The 24043-nt window shown below is 34.3% G+C and overlaps 1 protein-coding gene across 2 annotated transcripts in view; it reads left to right on the top strand.

Moving 5' to 3' along the window:
- The window catches only part of LOC150094746 (fibronectin type-III domain-containing protein 3A-like), a 379873-nt gene that overhangs the window by 114995 nt on the left and 240835 nt on the right, over window positions 1-24043 (top strand). For both annotated transcript variants that reach the window (XM_090411064.1, XM_090411062.1), the window contains exon 2: window positions 14029-14192. In XM_090411064.1, coding sequence (XP_090267190.1) covers window positions 14029-14192 — 164 coding nt within the window. The remainder of the gene's footprint in view (window positions 1-14028; window positions 14193-24043) is intronic.

Below are 24043 nucleotides of genomic sequence, written 5' to 3'. Positions count from 1 at the left end.
AGATTTTTTGCTTGGAGAGTTGTGAATGAGTGGAATGGGTTGCCAGAGTGCGTTGTCTGTTAATCGGTTCAAGGAGAGGTATGATAAATTTTTTCCCCCTCGATGAGCCTTTGGACTCCATGGAGGTGCCCATATAATAATATTTCAGCTTTAATTGCCTGAGTTTAGATTTTTTTGTTACGGCCCGTTTTGGGATGTTTAGCGAACATAATTCATTTGTAATCATCTTGTCTTGTAGATATTTTAAGATTAAACCATTGAGTATGAGACGACACATTTGCTGAACAGAGCGAAAGTTATTACACTTGCTACTGACATCTCGCATTCTGCGAAGGAATTGGCAATAAGGTTAGCCACAATTTCCCCCCAAGATAGCGAATAAACGTTTCCATGACGAGAAATTAATAAATTTTTCGTCATTCGAATGCAATATACTTTAAAGGGAGTATTGACATATTAGTGTTATTTTATATAACGAATGTTTCACGATAATTTGCATTGAATATGGTAGTGCAATATATTTTGTTGCGATTCTGCACTAAAAACGCATACGTTGCAATGAGATCGAGGTAAAAACAAGTTCCATAGTTTTTTTGTATTCCTGATTCAGGTAAACGGCCCAGCAGCCCAGATCCACATGAATATCCACTAAAGCCTGAATGTGAGTTAGAAATTTGGTTAAACAAACTTCAATTTTCGCATTTGTTACTGAGCATGAATTCTTACGACCAGCTTCTCCTTCCTGCTATCAAAAGCTTAATGTATTTTTAGTGAATGAGATAGATTTTGCTAAGCTTAAACTACGAAAGATGTGAATGATTTCTAAATTCTCGACATATTTTTTTTAATATTTGAGAACCGGGAACTGAAAATTGCAGTTCCCGAATTGATTTAATATTCTCAAGTAGGAATTTGTGTATATTCTAGTCATTGACTTAAATTTTCCTGTAGAGTTGAATGTATATTTCTCGCTAGCTGTTTTTAAATTCCCTTCTAATTATCCAAATGTATAATTTTCCATTTCTTTGCATTTTATGATTCAAACTCTTCACCGTGTTCAATAAGTATTATTGTTCCATTATCGATTTCGCTAAACGTATGATTTTATTTGCCATACAAAAAATAATATTAACCTCGTTTAAACAATTTGGAATATTCAGATGTTTAATAAGTGATGCTAAAACTTTTCTTTTAAAGTTACTGTTTAATGTCTTTTAGAGCTTATTACTAGCACAAAATTTTTGCCGGTTTTTAAATCCCTTAATCTGTCAGTCATCTTTTCTAAAGGATTCTGACATATTTTGTACTCTAAAATGATTCATAAGTTCAGTTTTTATTGTTTCTGTTTGCAATCTTTTTTTTTTTTTTTTTGTTAGAGAACATTAAAAAAATTTAACTTCTCTTATAGTCATATCTGATACTGATGCCTCGTAAACATCATCCTCTGTCTATCTTTATCAGTACTAATCATCCTCCCCCTTATTATTGCTTTTTATATCAAAATCGTCATCTTCCTAACTTTCGCTACTATGATTGCTATCTTTCGATTTTTTTTTTTTGTCATAAAGCAATTATCATAATAAGGCGAAGTTCGTAGTTGTAACAAGACCATCGAAAAGCTGGAGACAACGTTCCGAATTTTTCTATAATGGTAGCGCCATCACTGGTAGTTCCAATGATTACATCTCTTTCAAGACATATCTTCAAGAATTCTAATGTTGCTTTAACTAAAGAATGGACCTTTTTCTTAAAGAAAAAAGTACCATGAGTTATTAAACTGAGATTACCGGTCCATTCATTTATAGAAATGCTAATTTTATCATTTTTCATCGTAAGGCTAAAAATTTTTTTCAGTGTTCATTTGCTGAGTTTTTTCCTAATTATATATTAATGCCATAACAGATGGATTTTTTTTTGGGGGGGGGGGAAGAAAGTAATATACAAACCTGTTAACTTTATCGAATAAATTCACTGTTCACAATAATTTGAATAGAAATTTCATTTCTTGTTGCTGCAACTTTAGCAAATAATTCATCCACTTCTGTCACGTGCTAGTTGACATTCAAATATTGTGATTTGTTTTTAAGTGAACGGCATTTGCGCATCGTCCTTCACTGTTTTTCATGATGTGAATGTGTTTGAGATGAAGTCCATTTGTTGATGACAGGTTGCTTTGCATTACATTGTTCTGGAACCCATTAGACAAACTGTTTTTTGATCTTACATGGCAAAAATACTTTCAACATCCCTCATATACTTCTTATTCATTGTTAAAGGTAACTATAATAAAGTAACTGAAATTAGTTTTTATTCAGAAATATTAATTATTACACAATATAATTATTTTACTAACATCAGTTTCACACTACATACATAGAGTACGCATGAAGGGACGGAGAGATTACTTGGGTTAATTCCAGAATTCACCGAAATTTATTTCTTTCGGGAGAGAACAAGGATTTTTAGATCTGACGACGTCATTAAAAAAAAAAAAAAAATCGAAAATCTATGGACATATTTCTGCAAGTTCCAGTTATCGGGAATTTTAAAATTACGAATTTTGTCGAATTCTCAAGGAGAACTCTAGGCTTGAACGATGCATCAAAATTAGTTGCACTTAAAAACTTGATTTTTCTATAGGTTTCTTTTAACTTATTGCTGATTGTTGACAAATTATGTGCGTATTAACTGTAAACGGTACGTCGAAACCAAAATGAAATGTTCACATAAATGCATCTTTTGCACTTAACGCAAGTGAAGCAGTTTTTTCTATCAAATCAAACTTCAGTGAGCAACTCGCCAGTTGCTTCTCAAATCAGTTTGGTTGGAATAACAGAAATTCAAGGCCAGTATTAATGGGTTTGTTGCTTAAAAGCGAGGGCTTGTGGAACGTGAAACTGTTCTCCATTTAGGAGACCGGCTAACTAACTTCTAGTTAGAAAGGATTATTGTAAAAGTTGCTCGCGTTCCTTACTGTCAGAATCCTATCTCATTGTAACATTCGAATGTGTTATGTATTATTCAATTAGAAATGGATGCCGAGTTAGATTAAATAAATAATATTTTTTATAATACATAATACCTTTTAAAAATTGTAGGAATAGAGATGAGAAAAAGTGCGAAGGAAACAATTAATGAATCATCACCTCCTATAGTTTTGGAACTCCCCTTTACGAAAAGTCGTATACATTACCGTAGTTCGGGGTAAAATCTATCTGAAAACCCTGCTCCAGAGACGAAACACGTGATAAGTTGGGATAGTAGTAGTCGGACACTGGGCAGTGTGATTCATCTACTTCATAAACGCAGTAGCACACGGAAGTGGCTGGATTTTTTTTTTTTTTTTAACATGGCAACTGTTTTTTTCTTCGTACAAAACAAGCAACCGACCAGGTTGCTTAGGTTTGCTGTGGCGGAGCATCTGGGGTATCTCTGGTTCCACTTCGGAGCATAGGCAATGCACACTGAACAGTGGATGTCCTTGTGTGGTTCCTTGTTTGTAGAGAATTCTGAGGCCTAATTACCCTTTCATTAGAAAAAGACTCTCAATTTCCAATTTTATCAGTGATCCTTAGCAAGCTCCAATCCATTTCAGAAACATGAAAAGAAAAAAACTCAGACAACTAAAAAAAAATGTATCTTTTTGTGATTATTTATGCAACAGGTGAATGTACTACCTGGAAAATACTAAACCTTCTTTATTCAGAAGAATTAGCAGAATCTCTAATTAGTGAAAAAAAAAAAACGCAACACATTTGCAGCAGCTCCTTCTTGCAACATCACTTGCAATACCAGCCATAGTAACTTCCCACACAACTCTGAACTTTTTCTCAAGGAGTACTATCAAAGTTGGAAATCGACGTACCTGAGTTTTGCCCCGAATCGAAAGACGGAGTACAGCCATAAAAATTCTCAGTACTAAGGATAGTATACTAATACCAACCAGGAATATCATGCTTATATTTCAAATTCCAAAATCTCTAACATCAGTGAAAGTGAGGTGTCACCACTTTCACTGATATTAACTTGTATCTTTTTGCTGCTTCAAATGCCAGAAATACGATTATCCTCAGATTGTCTGATGTGGCATTAAGAGCATGTAAATAAAGACTACGTGCGAAACACCAAATGCAATAATCCAAGCATGCAAAAGGCGGAAAAACTGAAAAGGAGGTTCATGAGATCAAGACTAAGCAGAACATGTCATACCGGTAACAGAAGAGGAACTATACCTCCCCAACATCTAATAGGAAACTGTTATGTCGAGAACACAACAGTGTTGAGGCGCTAGAAGAAGGGGGGGGGGGAATATTGTACTTATTTCCACATAGTCATTTTTCTACGAGCTGAAATTTAACTTATACCGTTCTTAACTTGACGCTTTTATTCACTACTTTCAAACTTCATTTAGTTTTTCTTCTTAAAGTGAAGGAAGCGTATCAATGAGTTTCTTCTGCAGCTAACAAGAGTTCGATAACAAAACTCACATGCATACTAAATTGCAACGGATCTTCGACATTTAGTCATTCAAGTTTAAATATCCGATACTTTGCAAAAGAATTCAATGAGTATTACAAACTTTATCAGTGAGTCTACTCATTCGCAAATGTGTAATGAAATTTCTGAAAATGTAATTTAAAATTAGTTACAAAATGGTCTTCAGCATCTGTTATCCACATGATGAAGATGAACATTTAGTACAACTTTGTATGATTTGTAACAATGTGTACTGTATGTATACCAGTATAACATAAATGGATTGCAAATGTTTCCCAGATAGGATTATATATATATATATACACGTCTTGTGGAGGTTAAGATCAACAAATTTCTAACCTTCAGTAGAATCTCTACCCGATAATCTAAAACAAAGCTGAGAAGAGATAATAAACTAGGATTGTTCAAAGAACTATCCAGAGTGAAAACATAATGGTTGTGATATCGAATAATCTGTTTAAGAGCAGGTAATAAAGCAGTTTTTTTTTTTTTTTTTAAATAAAGACATTGTAAACCAGATATAGCTGCTAATTATCAAAATTTATACTAGAAATAACGAGGTAGCGGGATCTTGATAAGCAACTTGATAAACAAAAATGTAAAAAAGAAATGCTATACTAATAGATGGAAGAAATCAGAAGTAGAATATTGGTACATGAAACGTAGATGGACACTAATGAAAGAAGTGCTCATTCGTGTATGGATTAAATTGAGAGATGGCGGTCCTTCAGATCTTTTGTGTCTCCAATTACTCTTACCTGGTTCTAGTAAACAGCGTTAAGCAAAACTGCCTCACTAGCCAGTAGGCTGTGGGTTTGAATTCACTTAGGCATGGCTGTTGCTGAATAATTTTAAGTGGTGGTCGAATTTCATTGCCTAGTTCGAGCTGCCACCTTGCTTATTTGAGTCCTGATGCGACTTGAATGGTTCTAACACTTAATCCATCCGCTGTACTTATTTATTTATTTGTGATAAGTTTACAACCGTTCTTGGGTGAGCTGCGTATGATTTTTTTTTTTTTTTTTTTTTTTTTTTTTTTTTTTTTTTTTTTTATAACCTTACGGTCATGCCGCTAGATATTTTTACGGATCAAGAACCGAATAAAATCCTATTGCTATTACATATTTAGTTACAAGAAAGAGAAAGCGGGGAGCAGTAACTGTCACTGTATTTTTGGTGATTGCTCAAAAAAAAAAGAAAAGAAAAGAAAAGAAAATCCAATTACTGAGATAGCATACTCTACGAAAGGAAATAACCAAGTATTCGTACTTACGAAGTATGCATATTTGGAGTTTTATAAAATCACTAATCGCGTACATTTTGTTTAGAAGCTATTGCGATCCGAACAGGGCCCAAGGTTTTAAATGTTCGCCTGATTAACACATACTCGCTATTATATAAATCAAGTGGAAATACAAGAAATGTCGGTTTCTTTTCCGTTTTATATTGTTCCTATCTATATTTTTCTTATTTTGTATTTTACAATGTGCAGGGTTGTAATTTCCAGCAGCACATCCCTTCCTTTTTAACAATCCTTTCCCAGGATACGTATAGAAACAAAGTTTAGTACATTAAAAAAAAAAAAAAAAAAAAAAAAGCAGTAAGATAACTGAATTATGTGAAATAGTGATAGTATAAAGAAATAGCATTTGCATTGTGCAGTTGGTTCATATCATAATGACTTACTCACAGAGAGGAAATTAAACTTTCTACATTCTTTAGTCAATTTTTTTTTTTTTTTTTTTTTTTTTTTTTTTTTTGTTTACTAGTGTTACAATTAGTCTTCGATTCACACTAAGGCCGCAATATCGTTTTCGCCTTTTTTCAATTTTTAAGGTGTCAGAAAATACTTTGCTTGCTTTCACTTTTATGGTTTCATAATAACATTGAACATTAGGCCTTAATTTACTGTAGATCACTTCTTAATTTTTGTCTCGTGATTGCTTAGCTTGTTATTGGCAGGAGGAGAAGCATAAAGTAGAACAGAATAATGGAACATTTTTTTAGACTTCAAATGGTGTCGTAAATTAAATGTAATTTATTTTTTAATAACTGGACATATGCTGTTGCGCGTTACTTTTCACACTTATTGCAGTCTTGAACGTGATAAACTGTCTGAGGAATGTCACTGTCAGTATACTGAACTGAGCCATTGAGCCTTAATTGAGGTATTGAAGAAATGCTAAATCAAATTAGTGTCAGAGGAAACTTCATTAAATCAGAAGGGCAAATGTTTTTTTTTTTCATTCCTCTCACAGTACCTGGTGGAATGAAATTTCATATGCAGTTCATTTTCATTTATTTATCGGAGCAACTTAATCATCCACTTTAGTTCGGAATTTTAATTTTGATGCAGTAATGCGAAGAAAATTATGTCCTGTCGAGTAAGAGTAGTTTCCCCCCTCCTTTTTTTTTTGCCTTCATCACTGAAAAAAAAGGGTTTAAAGTAGGTACAGAAATATTGGGGATCTTTCACTGCCTCAGTAGGCCCTTCTAAAAACAGGCAATGGTTCTTTACTGTTCTGTATTTTTATTTTTTTATTTTATTTTTTTTTCTTAACTCTGGTGTCTGGCCCCCCAACCACTGCATTACTGTGGGTGCCGCTGGACCACCTGTCCATTGGCCTAGTTTTACTGCCCCTAGGCAGAGGACCAACTGCAGTTGCTAGAGGATGTGGTAGAGTCGCAGATGCCATTCCACAGAGTGTGAAAAACAATCACAAACATCCATGCTCTTGGCGGGATTCGAACCAGCAGTCTTGGCTGGAGAGCGGATACGCTAACCACTCCGCCAAGCAGACCGGCAACTGTTTTATATTAGCATTAATTTCATGCATATAATTATCAGTCTTTCCAGATGGCAACAGTATAAACTCTACGAATTGCTGAAGTTCACATTTGCACCTTTAAAGACATAACTACCATCAAATACATCTGGTGGTATTATGTATGTGTGCGCGCTCGTAAGGGAGAAAAAAAATCAAAACACCCGAGAGCGAAAAACCAGTCTCATAACCATAAACTAAGGGACTATTTTTCAGCCACAGTCCAAACTCAGTGCTAGAAGGAGGGGAGGCAGCTTATATGTTAAGTAACCACCAGTATAGCAAACTGATACTTATAATAGATACATCACGCCACATAAAGATGTCGTCTGCATATTCAGTCAAAGCTTATCTTCATTCGCAATATGCATAATGTTACTTTATAATATTTTTTATATACACAAATACGTAACAATACCGACATGCTCGACAGTGGAAAATTAGTTATTCATCTAACGGGAAATAAACATGGGATAGTTCTCAGACAGTGCATTTTCATTTTGTCCACACACTTCACTAATGTGCTGGTAGGTCTTTCAACCTTTCGTGTTTTGCGTTTGTTGTATAAATTAACCTCTTTTCAAGTCGTAACTGATTCTTTCCTAAAGTTGCATAAAGCCAAGCACCCGCGTATAAACCTGTTTTATGACGACTATTCAACGTATTTCATAAAGGTGAAGTAACCACATTTTTGAAATGAACTATTTGTTCTCTCTCTCTCTCTCTGCTCCCTTAATGCGCGGGACAGCTAACTCCTAAACTTAAATTAACCATCTGCTTACATGAAACTGCTAATCAGCAAATTACAACTAACCACCGTAGTTGCAGAGTGATTAGCATACTTTCTCTCCAACAAGCCGGATGAATGTTGGAATCCACCGTACACTTGGATATTTTGTGAATGTCTTGAGGTAGAGATTAATATCATCACCTGGTGTTAGACCACCTCCCACTTTATTTCGAAGTCTGAAATGCCTTCAAGTTCCGCTTGGGCTCTATAGTACTTTGTACTTTTTGAATAAAAAAAAACAAAATAAAAATTACAAAATGATGATAAAAAAAAACCTATTTGTCCACCTACTATACTAATGTACTACAGGTTTACAACTTTTCTTGAGTGGGAGTAAATCACATAATACATCCATCTGCACATTCAGCGAATCTTCTCGGAATACTTCAGACTCCCTTGACACCCATTCAAAACTTGGATGAGTAAAAGTGGTACTTTATTCAGTAGTAGGCTAACCACGAATTTGTATTACATGATATCGTAACTTCTTTTCTCCTACAGTCTGACTTACTAGTTATCTAACTAGTGATTCCTGAACTCATATTCTCTTTTAACCAAAATATCTACATCCCCGTATTTATTCTTTCTAAAGTTTGTCCTCTTTTCTGCTTAACGTATATTCTAATTCTGCTTTCTTACTAGATCGTGCATAATTGCATGTTTGTTAGTATTAAAGTTTAGGTCCCACTTCCTGGCCTCTTAGTCTTAAGATCATTCAGTAATGAAATGAGGTCATCCGAAAAGTTGATTCATCTGTCCAGCTTCATCAGCAAAGAGAAAAATTTTGCTTGTAATATTTGAAATTAAGTCGTATATGAATATTATAAACAAGGATTGAAGCGCCGAATCCCGTAGTACTCCGCTCCTGATTAGATTTTTACATTCCTCTCTGAGCACCACTTTCTGCCAGCTAACTTTTAACCATCTCTATCTCTAGATGAGCAACAAAACTTCTTTGGCACCTCAAAACAAAAATAGGTTAATTATCATAAGTTTTGCTGAAATAAAAAAAACATTCTCAGCCATATCCTTCTTTTTCCCTGGTGACTTCATAAAACTAATCAGATTTGTCATAAGGCTGCCCTTAACCATGTTATATCCTCCTCAACAAGTGATCCGTATCACGGATATCCTTGATACGTTTCCTAATTAATTTTTCTATTACTATGTATATAACACTAATAAGATGAACCAATTGATATTTTTTTCCACTTTATGTAATGAACAACCCTTATGAATTGGAATAACTAAAATTTCCACTCAGAAGTTATTAATCGAAGAACCGACATACGTCCGCTTACTATCTAATGAGATCTAGTTTTTATTTCACCTTATTGATTGCCAAACCATTAAAGATACGAACACTTTCCTCATCCTGTACTATAGCATAATGTAAACCTTTCTTTCTAAGCAGTATTTAGTCTTGTATAAGACCAGTATTGCCGTATACTTGCAGAATACTTACAATTAGGGTTGCCGAAAAAGAAATTCATATTTTAAAATTTCCTCGAAGATGATTATGCAGAATTGGTTTCTTTTATCTTTATTCTTTTTTATATTTTTATTTATCTTAGTATTTCTAGATAACTGCACTTTAAAATTTTACTCCATTTTAATTAACAATTAAGTTAACCCTGGTTGTCGCTTATATTTAGCATATTAAAAACCGATTTATCAGATATGTACTCTTTCCGTATTTCCCTTTCCTCTGTATAACACACTTCTTTGAAAATTGGCTTATTTATTCAACTGGTTAAACATTTTTTTTTTTAATGAAATTTACTCGGAGTAATCTTGGTTATTAAATCATGTAAGATTTCATGTGCTTATTTTGCATTAGTGTCACATCCTCTAAACAGTGTATTCCAATTTATCTGTCCTGGTTGGATGAGTGGATAACATACATGTTCTCCAATTCAACGGATTGTAAGTTCGAAAGTTTTTGGTAGTAGATTGTCATCCGGTGAGACCACAACTCAGGTTATCGGCGACCTGAAGTGACTTGAAAAAGAACCTTATTCGGTTAATATTTCTTGAAATTCCAAATCCAGTGCTTTTAAATAATCACTTTCCCCATAGTCTTAAGTTCCGTACAAAGGCCAAATGATCACTATGGCATATGTACTGTCGAAGAGTAATATGATCTATTCAGTCTAAGAGCAGATACGCTTACATGTATCACGAATTTGCTGCGAAATTTTCCCAATCATTATCTCCCATTAATATTACTTGTATACCTAACAATAAGTTCATAGTGTTAATATATAAAATATTATACTTCGTTCAATACGATAACACTCTTACATCCTCAATTGTACAGACTTCGTGGTCTTTTAGGGTGGCAGGGATTTTCCTTTCGGAATTCAGGTTTTTCATTCCGTAAAAGAAGCAAACCAGCCACTAAGGCCTAATAGATCAGTTGTTTGGTCTTAAATCAAACACATCCCCCATTCTGTCACGATGGATTCCTCGCAGAGCTTGGCCACTATATTAACGAAATTGACCTTTTTAAGTTTTGATTTAGCAGCTGATATTAGTGTCAAAATGTCGTATATTCTTATTACATTACTTTATGTTAGCTCAAGACACACACATACATACATACATACGTTCTGGAGTACATTCTCGTGATCTACCCTGTGTAAAATATTCTCCACCTCTTTTACCATAGAATTTAATGTCTCATTTACGCAGTGAAATCTGTCTGATGCAATTATAAAGGATCTTAGTTATTAGAATCCTTCTTCTCCTCATCATCCTTTTCATCCAACAGAAGTCGATTATTTTTACTTAATGAATTATGTGACAGGAATTATATATTCCTGATTTCTCTTCCAATCTTGGAACGCTTATCGTCGTTCTGCACGATTTTGTACAAATCGCCGCCTCCTACATGAATTCATCAGGTGACTCGGTGTGTTTTATAAGAAATTCTCTTCAGTTATTACACATTCACATGATTTCTAGTCAGCTAATTCGAGAACCTATTGCGAACCCCCCCCCCCCGCCCCAAAGTTTATAATTGAGTACACAGCACTACTACAAATTTGTCCTATCTGAACTATTGACTAATGTAATTCAGCTGTTTCTAAGCGGCGCTTACAAATAAACCAAATAGTTTTTTTTTACCAATTTCTTCGCACTCTTGTTAAACGTTCTGTTATAGTCAGCATAACCACAAATTAAACAATTATCACAATGACATTCCCACCCAAAAACTAATTCTCGGAATTAACTTTGTTAACATTGTTTTCCTTAGTTTCTCGTTCATACCAAGAAACTTAATTACAGATCGACTCTGATATGAATATAATACCACCAAACTGCTTGCATTTTAAACTTAATATATGATTTTCATCATGGTGGTGTTCATCAGATTAAGCCTTGAGACCGGCCATTAGATAGTACGTTCAATAGACTGAATTTAATGCTGGCTCCCTGGTCAACTAGCGAACAGTCCTGTTGCCAGCTTATACTGTCAAATTGTGTCGCGAGCGAGACCGAAACAGCGGTATGCAGGAGATTCTCCAGAAGCCAGACATGAACAGGACACTGAGTATTCTGTGTGGGGCATGTTCATGATTGTACCCACGCCATATGCCCCTACTTTGTGATGAACTTTCTGATGCCACAAGCAATGAGAAGTACCATTAAAAATAGAGTGACAACGCTGTTAAGAAAAAAATTTCACAAAAAATAAAACAAAAATTCTTTAAAATGTTTACACATCCATTTTACAAGCATTCGTCGCGTTAATATGCGTTAGTCCTTACACCAGTCAAAACCAGATGTCATCTTTCACACTACCTACTGTAACACCCTTAACTACCGTCCATGCGAACTATCCAAACTACACTTTACTTTCATGATGGATGCTTTCTTTTCATATTTATCCATTGTGCTGGAATATTCCCGGCTCTGTATGGTTTCCTTTCATACAAAAACCAGCACGTGTGCAATCGTCAAATCAAATCTGACATGTAATGTCAGATTTCAATGCAAAGCCGTGAATCATCTTTTTTTATTTATGGTCTGCTTTGGTTTAAAATTATTGATGCTAAAATCGGTTTCGAAATTATCTTTCCATTGTTTCTACTTCAGTCATCTCAAACAACAGAGAAGGTCATCAGCAGTCAACTTCTTTACCACTTGAAGGCCTGCCATTTAATTGGTGATCACCAGTATGGATTCTGCTAATCTTGCTCCAAAGCCAGTCATGTCCACCTTTTCGTTAGGGTATATGAAAGCCTACTTACCAAGGTACACTCTCATGGCTTTCCAGCTGCCTTTTGCAATTATCTTGCCAGTTTCCCCTCTGGTCATTAATTAGAATAATGGTGGGTAGTTTCTTCTCTTCCTGTATGTCCAGCCATATACTTCTGCTCACTCATTTCCTCATATACATATTAATAGTCGTCTCTCACCTCAAATTCTAGTTTCGTTAATAACAGCAAGCTCCATTCCACTTTTCATTTGACAAATCATGCAGTACTCACTTGATTCACGCTTCAAGATCTGCTGTAACCAATCTTTTAAGCAGTAATATCTTTATCATTATGCAGTGCGGTTAAGAATACTCTAGTGAACTTTAATGATGCCAGAATACAGTTCTGCTTTATTTCTGGTAAGAGAAATCTCCTTTTTTTGAGCATTCGGATTTCCTGTTCTGATTTTCTCTTTGGCTGAATTCCTTCTACAGCCCTACGCCTCACTTGTACGACTCCTAACTCTGATCAATTCCAAATCTGTCATTCTTAGAGTACTATTCTTACATCGGGCAGTGCATCAAAAAATCCTCTCCAGAAGAAGTGTAGTTAATAGATGATCCCTCTCTAACAGACTAATACATCCCACATTTTTTTAAAACAATTTACTAAGTATGTTTCGGAAGTTTACTGGATGCGGTCATATGTTTAGTGCAGTCCTACCTCGAGTTTAATTTTTAAAGATAATTTTAAGATAAGCTCGTTACAGTCTACACCATTTATATAATTAATATACTGACTAGTATAATACTTGAGTTAAATAGCAGTGTATGTGATCCATTCTATATCGCATGAAGTAAAGCAATTTTTCACTTATCTGTTTATACCATAAAAACGTAATGATGTGGTGTCGAGGGATTATGATAACATAGAGATGTATGTGCGCTAAGTAATCGACACTCACAACGTTGTAACACATTGTATGGGCTATTCAAGCTTTATTTTAAGGAAAGATACTAATCGAAGCATTTATGTATAAGCTGCGACTAATTTCTACGTGCGCCATGTGTAAATCGTGTGTTCTTCTGCTGGTTTGGGTTTTGCAAAGTGAATAACCTTCACTTAAATGTCCTTGTAAATTGTTCGCAGCTTAGATTTGCATTCGAAACTCGAAAAGAATCTTCGATATCGACTGTGCTAAGGAGCTGCTGTTAATATGTGCGGTATGCTATGAAGAGATAGTTGAATTAGTATCAATTCAAATACTTAATCAAATTCAACTTAATTAAACACATAGATGTGTTTAAGTTGAATTTGATTAAGTTGCCAGATCAAGAAACATTTAAACGACTTAGTTATTACACATTTTGTTCCCTTTTTCTGATGTGGTCGACGAGCGCCATTGCTCTTCGAAGTGTTGGTTGTAACCGAGAAAGCATCACTGGATAATGCAGTTAACACAAATTGCTAATTTACTAAACAGCGGGGACCTTGGAACGAGAACGGTCTAATCACTGTTGTTACCATAAATGAAGGAGCTGGTATTTTATTTAGAAACATTTAACTGCCAGCCTTGTGCCTTGCAAATTTTAGCATTTTATTGCAGACATGGTAATTGGCCAGTGTTCTTATATTAGATAATTTTAGTGTTAAATTCCTTTTAATGAAGAATATTGATGTTTGATTTAATTTTTCCCTCCTCCTTTTTCAGGACCGGCTAGTGTACGAATGGTATCCAACAATGGCACACCTACTGTCCCAGTACCTCTTCAGGTTCCTCCCGGTCACGTAGTACAACAAATAGTGGATGAGAATGGCACGTTACGGCACGTCATATTCTCTCCACCAATGGCGGTGGCGCTGGGATCGCCTTACGTGAGTAAAAAATAATTGTAGCTGTTATTTTATTTTTTCCTGCATAAAAATTGCACGCTGCTTTTTATTAAAATATAGTTAATTAAGAATATATCGTTATATCATTAACCATATATGTATACATAAACATACGGTATCATCATGTCCTCTGGTTATTTTTAAGCGATGTTATGTGCTAGTTATTCAAAGGTCATCATAGACGCGATTGGTTTTAAATAAATGAAAACCATCTGATTCAATGAAATTCTTGAGTTTATTTCAAAACGGAATACGAATAAATATTGCATTTAGTTTGGAAATAAGGCAGATTATTATTACTACTTGACACCTCAAAGGAGTCCAAAGACTCCAGGGAGGGCACCTAACTCTACAACTCTCCGTCTCCACCGCTGAATCCACCAACTACAGCGAACCGCAACTACCATCTTCATCGGCACCAACGCCATCTACTGGCCCCACCATTCCTTGTAATCCCCCCCCCGTATATTCGTTTATTTCCGAATCTTGCTTTTATTCGTTCCTTAGGAGAGTAAACATTACTTTGAAATAACTCTGCCTTTGTCAAAATCTCACAAATTTCTCTCCTTCTTGATGAGATTTCAACCAAGGTATTCTTAACACCCTTTGTTGGTTTGAATCTCGTCTAAGATGCGAAGAACCTTTTTTATAAGGAAATTTTCCTCCCCCTGCAAGATAGGCAAACAGTCATAACATACTCAATTAACAGACAGACAGAACAGCCAAATCCCCCCCCCCCCCCCAATCCCCCAATGAGGACTATAGTTGTTACTTATGTTTTTAATTCTATTAAAATAAAAAAGCGAAGCGAATCGCATCAGTGAACAGTTTTCGGGTGAGATTCCAATCCATTGAGTTCTTTCGTACTTTGCTTAAACTCTTAAGAATTTCATTTCAATTGGGCTAAATTGAAGTGGATTGGGAAACCAGTTTCTCCGAGTATATTTACAGGCGATGTCGTTGAATTGAACCAAATTAAAAATAGTTTTCTTAAGTTAAGTCAAAAATAAGGATTTTGGAAATTTATGAAAGACTAGATCAAATGATAAAATTATTCATCATGAGAAAGAGTAATGCAACTATAATATATATATTATAATTGCATTATAATATAGTGGATTTACTCGGCTATATGACATAAAGAAATTTAATTACTAGAAGCCTAGAGATACTAAAATAGAAAAATTCTATTTATCATTTGAGTGCACAACTAGTTTCATATTCTTAGAAGACTTCATCGGGTGCATAACATGAAAAGAGAATTACAAAAAAATATACATTACAAGAGAGTAACAGATATAAATTAACTTGCAAACGTATTAACGTAAACGCTAATAGTATTACTGTACGTTCTTGTAATGTATATTTTGTTGTAATTCTCTTTTCATGTTATGCACCCGATTGTCTTCTAAGAAGATGAAATTAATTGTGCACTCCAATGATAAATAGTATTTTTCTATTTTGATATCTCTCGGCTTCTGGTCATTAAATTTATTTAATATATATATAATAGTTAAAGCTTATTAGAGGCCAAAAGTGGCTTGAAAAATTATGATAATTAGTCTGTAGAGCAGTTTTTCCGGACCGTGCAAAAATACATAAATAATACCAAAAATGTATTTAACATTTAAAAAAAAATAAGAAACAAAATTCTTATCCCACTTACAGAACGAATCTGCATAAATAAATAAAAGAAAAAAGAAAAATGTAAAGATTTAAAATTGCTGTGTTGAATTTACATCTAAATTATAAGATAGTAAGGGAAACAGGAAAATGTTACACGGATTAATGAAGAATAGAAGAAACGAGGAGCCAGATTTTTAATAGACATGGAAAACTTACGACTACAAGAAAGAGATTAAGATGATATTGTCATCTTAATCTCTTTTAAGATGCGATTTATTTAACAAAGATGAGAGTCGTAGTGAAATAAATTGGAATGAACTTCTGTTTAGAGAGAGATAAGGGGGTGACTGGAAATCATGCAGAGGCTGAAGAAACATTAAAGATCACGAATAGAAAATCCCCTGGGATTGATGATTTACATGCTGAATTGATCAAAGATTTTGGCAGTGAGTGCTGTCTTGACATCTTTACACTTACCTGAGGAGAAAAAAAAAAAGGCAACAGCCGATAATTGGACCAAGGAGGTTATTGACCTAATATATGGATGAATTTCTTTTGGAAGGAGACAGTAACTATACAGGAATGACATTATTGCGTCATCGTGCAGAAATTTTAGAAAGGCTAATTGCAAAAGGAATACGAGATAAAATGGTGAGTCTAAGAAGTGCAATTTCGTTTCAGAAAAGGGAGATTAACTGTTAATTCGATTTTTGCTGTAAGAGAAATAGAGGGACGCTGGGAATGTGAAAAAAAAAAAAAAAGAAAAAAAAAAAGTCGGTGATATTTGGTAGTTCGGGTCGCCATTAAATTTGTAGAGCTGTTTCACTTAAACCACTTCAGTGACACCACACAAAATATTATCTGCGGTATGACACGATGCAAAACGGCATCATATACGGCAGACAGTTTTGTTTTTTTGTGACGTCAGTATACAAGAACGCGGCTTTTTTGTAGGCATTCATGTTTCATATAACATGCGTGCACATTATTGCTTTTGCTACAAGTGTTGTCTTGAGAAGCTTCATTTTGCATCTTCGTTTTCCTTACCAACACACACCTTTCTTTTCTTAATAAAATAGTGAATTTATTGAGGTTGATTTTAGGAAACAGCACGTGACTTAATTAAACTAGATACTGTATATCCTGAAGACACTTTCTATTGTTTACTGAATTATAGTTTATAGTTTAATGTATAGTTTATAGTATAATTTATAGTTTAATGCCGGTAATTGTTTATCAGTATTTATTGTAAATATATCATGCATGTCTTTGTTAAACTTTTTCGAGCTTTTATTTACTCAAAAGGTAACGCTGTTTTAGACTTAACACCAACTCGTTAACCGCCACTCTGAGATAAGCCTCAAAAAGACTTGAAAATTCCAGACAAAGGTTCCAATATTGACATTAAACTGGAATTATATCTACTTAAAACTAAGTGATTGTTCTAAAATATACTGATTTTTGCTTCCGTGCTAAATCAAGTGTTTATTGGAAATAATACTTTTTGGGGGGGGGGGGGGCGAAATAAGCTTATTTTGTTACGTAACCTTTTATCGCTCCCTTCATAAAATTGCATCCCCTGTTAAAAAGCATTAATTACCTTAGTAATTATACCCAATATATTGAATGAAATAATACTTAATATACTGAATGAAATAAGCAGATTAAACTGCTTAAATGTGTTGAAAGGGGTACTTGAATCTTTGCTAAATTAATAAGCATTGTTTTGCTTCCCCGAAATAACAGTGTTATTTAATACAACAAATTATTTTAGTCAGTAGATAACTATTTAGATTTTCTTTTAGGCACTTTTAGCAAGAATGAAGTTAGGGATATCGATCAGCAACTGGAGAATGATATGAAATGTATACCACATGGGTACATAGTGGAATTTCTCAAGAAGAATGATGCATAATTGATTGCACATACGCAACATTATTGTTAGTATGTATTGATGTCATAAGAGCGTGGTTTTCCAATTTTTCTAATACTGTAAGCGAAAACCTAATTCAGTAGGCTTTATTATCCATTGGGTAATAAGACCTATTTGCAGTTTTACTAATTTGTCAACCATTAATCCTTCATTTCCAAGTTCTTGAATGAGGCCGCAGTTACCTTTTATAAATGGAAAGCAGAATTATAGTTGTACTATCATTCTTTTGAATTTCTTCCTCCCACTGCCCGTCATCATCACTACCATCATAAGGTACGATATCTTCGGTCTTGAAAAAGTGTGTGATGAAACTCCTTAAAGTTTTATTACAGCAGCCATTAATTTCTTGTAGAGAAGATACGTTGTGGTGTTCTCTAATAAGTCACGAAATTGTATTTTTTTAAAATTTGTATTTACAGATATATCGTATGTTACAGTTTGTAACCTTAAACAAGTTGATTATAGTTAATGGTTTAAAAGGAATTCATAAGCTGACAAAATCATTCTTGAAAATATTCTATAGAATGCAAAGATTATTAGTACAACAAATTCTTAATACAATTAATACAACAAATCACAAATGATCAGCAAATTTGATTCGTATACGTAAGAACCACATCTCTTGTTTCTTTCACCGGCATGTGATTGCTTCTGTACTCAAGATTTTTGGTCATGATAGAAAATTAAAAATGTATGTGGGAATTAACTTCACATCGTTTTATTTTCCTTGGAATGGACGTAACTGATCAAACCAAAAACAAAGTATTTTATTAATCTCAAAACTGAATAATATACAAATAGTTAATACATATTATTTAGGCTTTATTTACTTGTAACTCTTAGCAGAATTAATATTTTTTGCTTGTGATTTTATCAGTGGTTCATACACGGTTCTTCAGTGTGGTGGGGGCGGGAAGAACATGAAAATGTTCTGTATAGTGAAAGTTCGGACTGAGTCATCGGATTTCCCTTCACTACAGCAATCGATTATTAGATTGGTGATCGATTTTTTCTTCTCCGTGCTGGTGTTTTGAGGAAACGGGGAGGGGAGAGACTGGGTTAGTCGTTGGGGTATTGCAAGCGGTAGGTTTCATGCTGGTACGTTGAAGTCGTATACGTTGTCAACGGTAATCCAGAGTATGGGTATGTAGTTAGGAACAGCGGAAAATCTCATCTCCGCATTAGATGAAACCATATGCAGTATTTAATGTTCTTGGATTACAGATCGGATTGTACAGGGCATTTCTTAACTTGTCGTTCAGTTCACTGAACAAACGAATTTAAGCCACTATCCGAAGGTTATAAGCTAGCGGTGCCCAGATTTTTCTAGTACGAGGGTTTGGATTTAAAGTGAAATATTGTCCAGTTCGTTTTCACAAATTAAAAAGAATATCTGAGATATAAGTTCAATAAAAAATGCTTGGAATCTACCCGAATATGACTAAGATCTAGGTTGTCATGGAAATGTTACCTCAGTGCTGAATCAGTTAAATAATTTTTCCAGAGGAGAGAAGGATCACCTTGCATCTAAAGCAGTGGCTTTCAAACTTTTTAAAGTCCCCCTTTTTTTTATTTAAAAAAAAAATTCTCCCGCCCCAATACTTCGATAAAAGAATACTGACTTGTAGTTTTCTTAACATGTATTTTATTCCATTGACACTAAGATTCTCTTACAATATTTTGATAGTACGCATTTATGTTTCAAACAAATTACAAGTAAAATAGCACACAGATATTTATTTTCAAAATTACAACATCGAAATTTCTAACTTAGTTAGAACTCTCTGGTGGAACGTGTCCCACCAGAGAGAGGCGCGTTTAAACACTGCTGATTTAAAGCATACTTTTTACTTGACTTGATTGTTCGTAAATTCTGACGATGCAAGTGTTACACCAAAGAAATATTAGTTGTCATATCTTCTATAAATTTAGTTTTCAGTTTAACATGAATTTGTCTCTATTATAATTCATGAAAACAATGCCAAGACAGTGAATATGAGATAAAACCGTCGTAATATTGTATTAAAAAAATCCTGTTTTATTATTATATGCTGATTTATTTTTATTCAAATTTCAAATAATTTAATGAGATACATGTGAGATTAAATTCTTCTTAAGTAGCTTCTCCAATTTGAAGGTCAGCAATCATGCTACGCCTGAATGGCCGTTCCTTCGCAATTCTTTGATCTCATAATAGCTTGTTACCCATCCATTTCTTTACATCATCAACTCCAGAAGTTCTTGGTGTACTATGAAATTTTCATCCTTCTAGTTTTCCCATTAACTTCAACAACTTTTCATTCGTTTTTTTTTTTCTTCTTCGTTCCAAGAAATTTTCAGTGCTCTCCTATAGCACCAAATCTCAAAAGGTCTGCTATTTTCTGATTATGAATTTTGTGTATGTCCATATCTCGCATCCATAATTCAATGTGGACCATATGTAGGATTTTATTATTCTTATTTTAGTCTGTTTATTTAATCCAGAGGTCATTAGTAATTAATTACTTAAATTATTCTAAACTTTTTTTAAACTAACAGTTAATTTATCTTCAGCGCGTATTCTGATTTTATATTGGTATTCCAGCTTTACTGTACCTTCGTCACCCTCAACGGATGCTGAGGGTGACGAAGAGGTTGTTCAACTAATGAGGAGGTATTAGAGCTGTTGCACAAACTGAATAAGAATTCAGCAATAGGGACTGATGGGAACATCAGCACCGTTCCTACAAAGTATATTCAGCTGAATTGGCTATTCTTTTGATCAGGTTGTATAATTTGAGTCTTAGAACAGGGAAGATAACGCAGGAGTGGAAAGAATGTATGGTAATTGCACAAGGGTGCTGCAAAAACCGACGTATCCAACTATCGACCGATCAGTATTTCAGGAGCGGTGGTGAAGATTTTGGAAAAGTTGGTCAGGGCTCGCATTCAGAAATGGGTTGACCGATAATCTCTACTTTGCAATGAACAGCACGAGTTTACTAAAGGAGAAGGTCATGTTTTAGCAACTTGCCACGTTCTCTAATAATGTCACCATTGAGCTAGACAAGGGGAATGGATACACTATGATACGTTTGGATTTTGTTAAGGCTTTTGACAAAATATAGAAGGAAAGACAGTTGCATAAATTGGAGAATATTGGATTGCATTATAAAATATTAGCGTGGATAAGAGGATGGCTGACTGACAGATATGAAAGAATGGTATAATAGGAAGTAAGTTCAGGGCCATGTAGCAAAGATTGCAAATACAACTCAAAAGATAATTGCAATGTTGAAACGAACTTTGACATGCAAAGGTAAGGATGTAATTTTGCTTCTTTACAAGGCCTTGATAAGATCTCACTTGAACTATTGTGCACAGACGCTAACAAACAGGAGAAGAGGATATGATTGGATTTCGACTTCTGAAAGAATCATACAGGATTTCAGTTGGTTAAATTTTTCATTTTATGAAGGGCGAGGAAATGACGAAAGGACATCCTTGGAAGCTGAGAATGAATGCCCCCAAGAAGGGGATGAGATCTGGACTTTTCTCTCAGAGTGCGTGATTCGAATGGATTGCCATTGGATGTTGTGTGTGCAAGCAATGTGAATGCATTCAAGAATAAGTATGACAACTGAAATATATGCCGCCACCATCGATGAGTTTGACTCCCTTGGGGGGGTCTCTATTAATAATAACAGATTAAAGAGAAAATATGATAAGTGATATTTTCGGATAAAATGTGGTGTAGATTGTATCTGTAATACTTAATGGAATCATAAAATATATCTTGCTACCCAATTATACTGGGTAGCAATTTTAAACTTCAACCCTTTTCTAATCGGAGTGGGCTTCTTGAATTTTTCTGCACAGCGTAAACTTGCAAATTTGCCCTTCTAAATATACTGTTTTGGCACATAGTCATTCAGTACTTTAGTTTTCTAAACTAAACAATGATGGATTATTGTTGCTTTAACGCATTCCACGCAAATATTTAGGAGTCATTCATTACAGGATATTAAGTTTTCCACAGAATTTGTTAAAGGAAAAAAAAAAAATTAGTAAACATCAGTGATATAAAGTAATCCTGCTTTGATTAGATCATTCGATACCTCAAAAATCAGAGGTATTTCTGCTTTTAACTACACCACATGGAATTGCAGAAGTATGGGGAGCCTAGGTTTTATCATTGTCATCCACTTTCTAGTCACATTGCAAGATTTATTTATTGACGATTTCTTTTGTGCTGCTTTAATCATCGTACAAATATTAAACAAAATGGTGGGTTATTTATACAGCGAGTCATTCAAAATCTTAGACGTAAAATGGGACTGAATAAAGAAGAAAATCTACATTGCATGCAGTTCCAATTTAAGATTGGCCCTGATCTTCCTGTCTGTCCATCAGTATTTGTTTATTCGGATTATTAATGATTTCAGATCTCTTTGTCCACTACTTTTTAACTTGAAACGGTTAACCTAATATTAGACATGTAAAGAAATTTATAAATATTTGAAATAACCAAATTTATATTTATTGTTCGGTTTTCTCCCTCATAAAACTTCTCGCTTGCCCAACTGATCTTACTCCTGGAAGTGGATATTTGGAACAAAATGTCACCAGAAGTATATAGGGAAAAATTAATCTGATAATGCTAAAATTTGTTGAATGATTCACATTAAGCTTGGCCCATACAGCTCAAATTTGTAATATTTCGTATGGGATTTTAATAGGTATAACAAATGTCAAAATTTGTTGAATAGCATAGGAGTAGATGAGTCACAGAACATGCGTTACTACTCATAAGACGTTTTCTTTGTCAAGTGTCTAATGATGTACGTAATTCGTGTTTCATTTTATTCTTTTTAAATTCGAAGTCGGTTGGACTGCTGTACGGGCCACATACACAAAGTTGAGGCACTGGCGGCCTTATTTGCTGCTACATGCCTTGGAAAATTCTGTATTTAGAAACCTCCAGGAAAAGAGTAGTTTGTTTGTCCACGTCTGTGTGCACTATGATCATAAAGGAAAACTGCATTACTGCTTGATTGTTATCACTAGTTCATGTCGCAAAAATGCTTTTTTTTTTTAATACTACATTTCTTACATCACTATAAATACATCCACAAAAGCTTAATGTCATATAACACGCATTCATCGACTACCTTGGGACTGACAACTTGTTTCTTTTCATTCTTTAACCGTCAAATACTTAATTACCAAGTACGAGTCTATAGCATCCGGGATTTTTGTAGTGCACAAATTCTACGCATATCCGGTAGCAGGCGCCATAAGTTTTTATCGTGTGTTGTGAATGAGTTTGTTTTCCTCTTGCGCTGTGGTATTTTTTGTTTGTCTCATTTCTATATGAGAAGACTTGTTCTTGTAGCGTCCTCTACGACGCGATTATTTATTTCATTTCCAAGGTCCGCTACTAGCAGAGTGGTCATCAAGAGGAGAAGATCACTTAATAGTGAGCAAAAGAAAAGAGAAAAGTTCTAATTCATTTTTGGTCACTTTGGATGTGAGAGATATTAAAAAAAAAAAAAAAAAAAAAAAAAAGGAAATGATATTGTGTGGAGATGAGTCATCTCCATGAAATCTTCAAACTGTTTCTTCCTTCTCGTTTTGAGTAACCAGTTTGAGGTCATCTCTTTGCTGTTGCGATCCCCTATCTTTAATCTACTTTTATTTTTCGATTGGCATTCACTGCAAGCTTCCCTCCCCTTCTGCATATGCACCGCATCATTTATTAGATATAAAGGATTTTATTATGTATACAAATACGCAATTCATTTGTTACTTTTCTTGGATAAATCAGATTTTTTTTTTTTTTTAAATCAATTCTGGAATTCCTTTCTTTTGGGGGCCATGTTCACTTTAAATTTCATTCTTGAATGATTCCTTTTGGCCTGTTCTTGTATCTAAGCAATAGAAAAAGTAGAGGGAAGGATTCATCTTACTCATGATGTGTGCTCGCAAAACGTTTTACTCGTAAATGGTATATTATCAGAGAAATGGGGCAGATGGACTACTTAGTCCCCGAAATAGTTTTAACGGCTCCTTTTGGTTAATTAAAATAAGGGAACTTGGATTTCCTTTATTTGATTTTAACGGCAGTATAATATACTGTAGCTTTTATCTGCTGCTTCAGTTCTTATAAACGAAATAAATTTTTAAAAAAAATACAGTATGATGCTTAAAAAGTAAAGAAAGCATTTTCTGAAATTGTATCGTATTTGGAATTCCAGTGTCATCAAACGCTAAAAGAGTTAAATAACTATATATA

The sequence above is a fragment of the Typopeltis vanoorti genome, chromosome 21, assembly GCF_054136105.1.
Source record: "Typopeltis vanoorti isolate ZY-2024b chromosome 21, IOZ_Tvanoo_1.0, whole genome shotgun sequence".
Taxonomy (NCBI): domain Eukaryota; kingdom Metazoa; phylum Arthropoda; class Arachnida; order Uropygi; family Thelyphonidae; genus Typopeltis; species Typopeltis vanoorti.
This window is presented reverse-complemented; position numbering and strand designations above follow the sequence as displayed.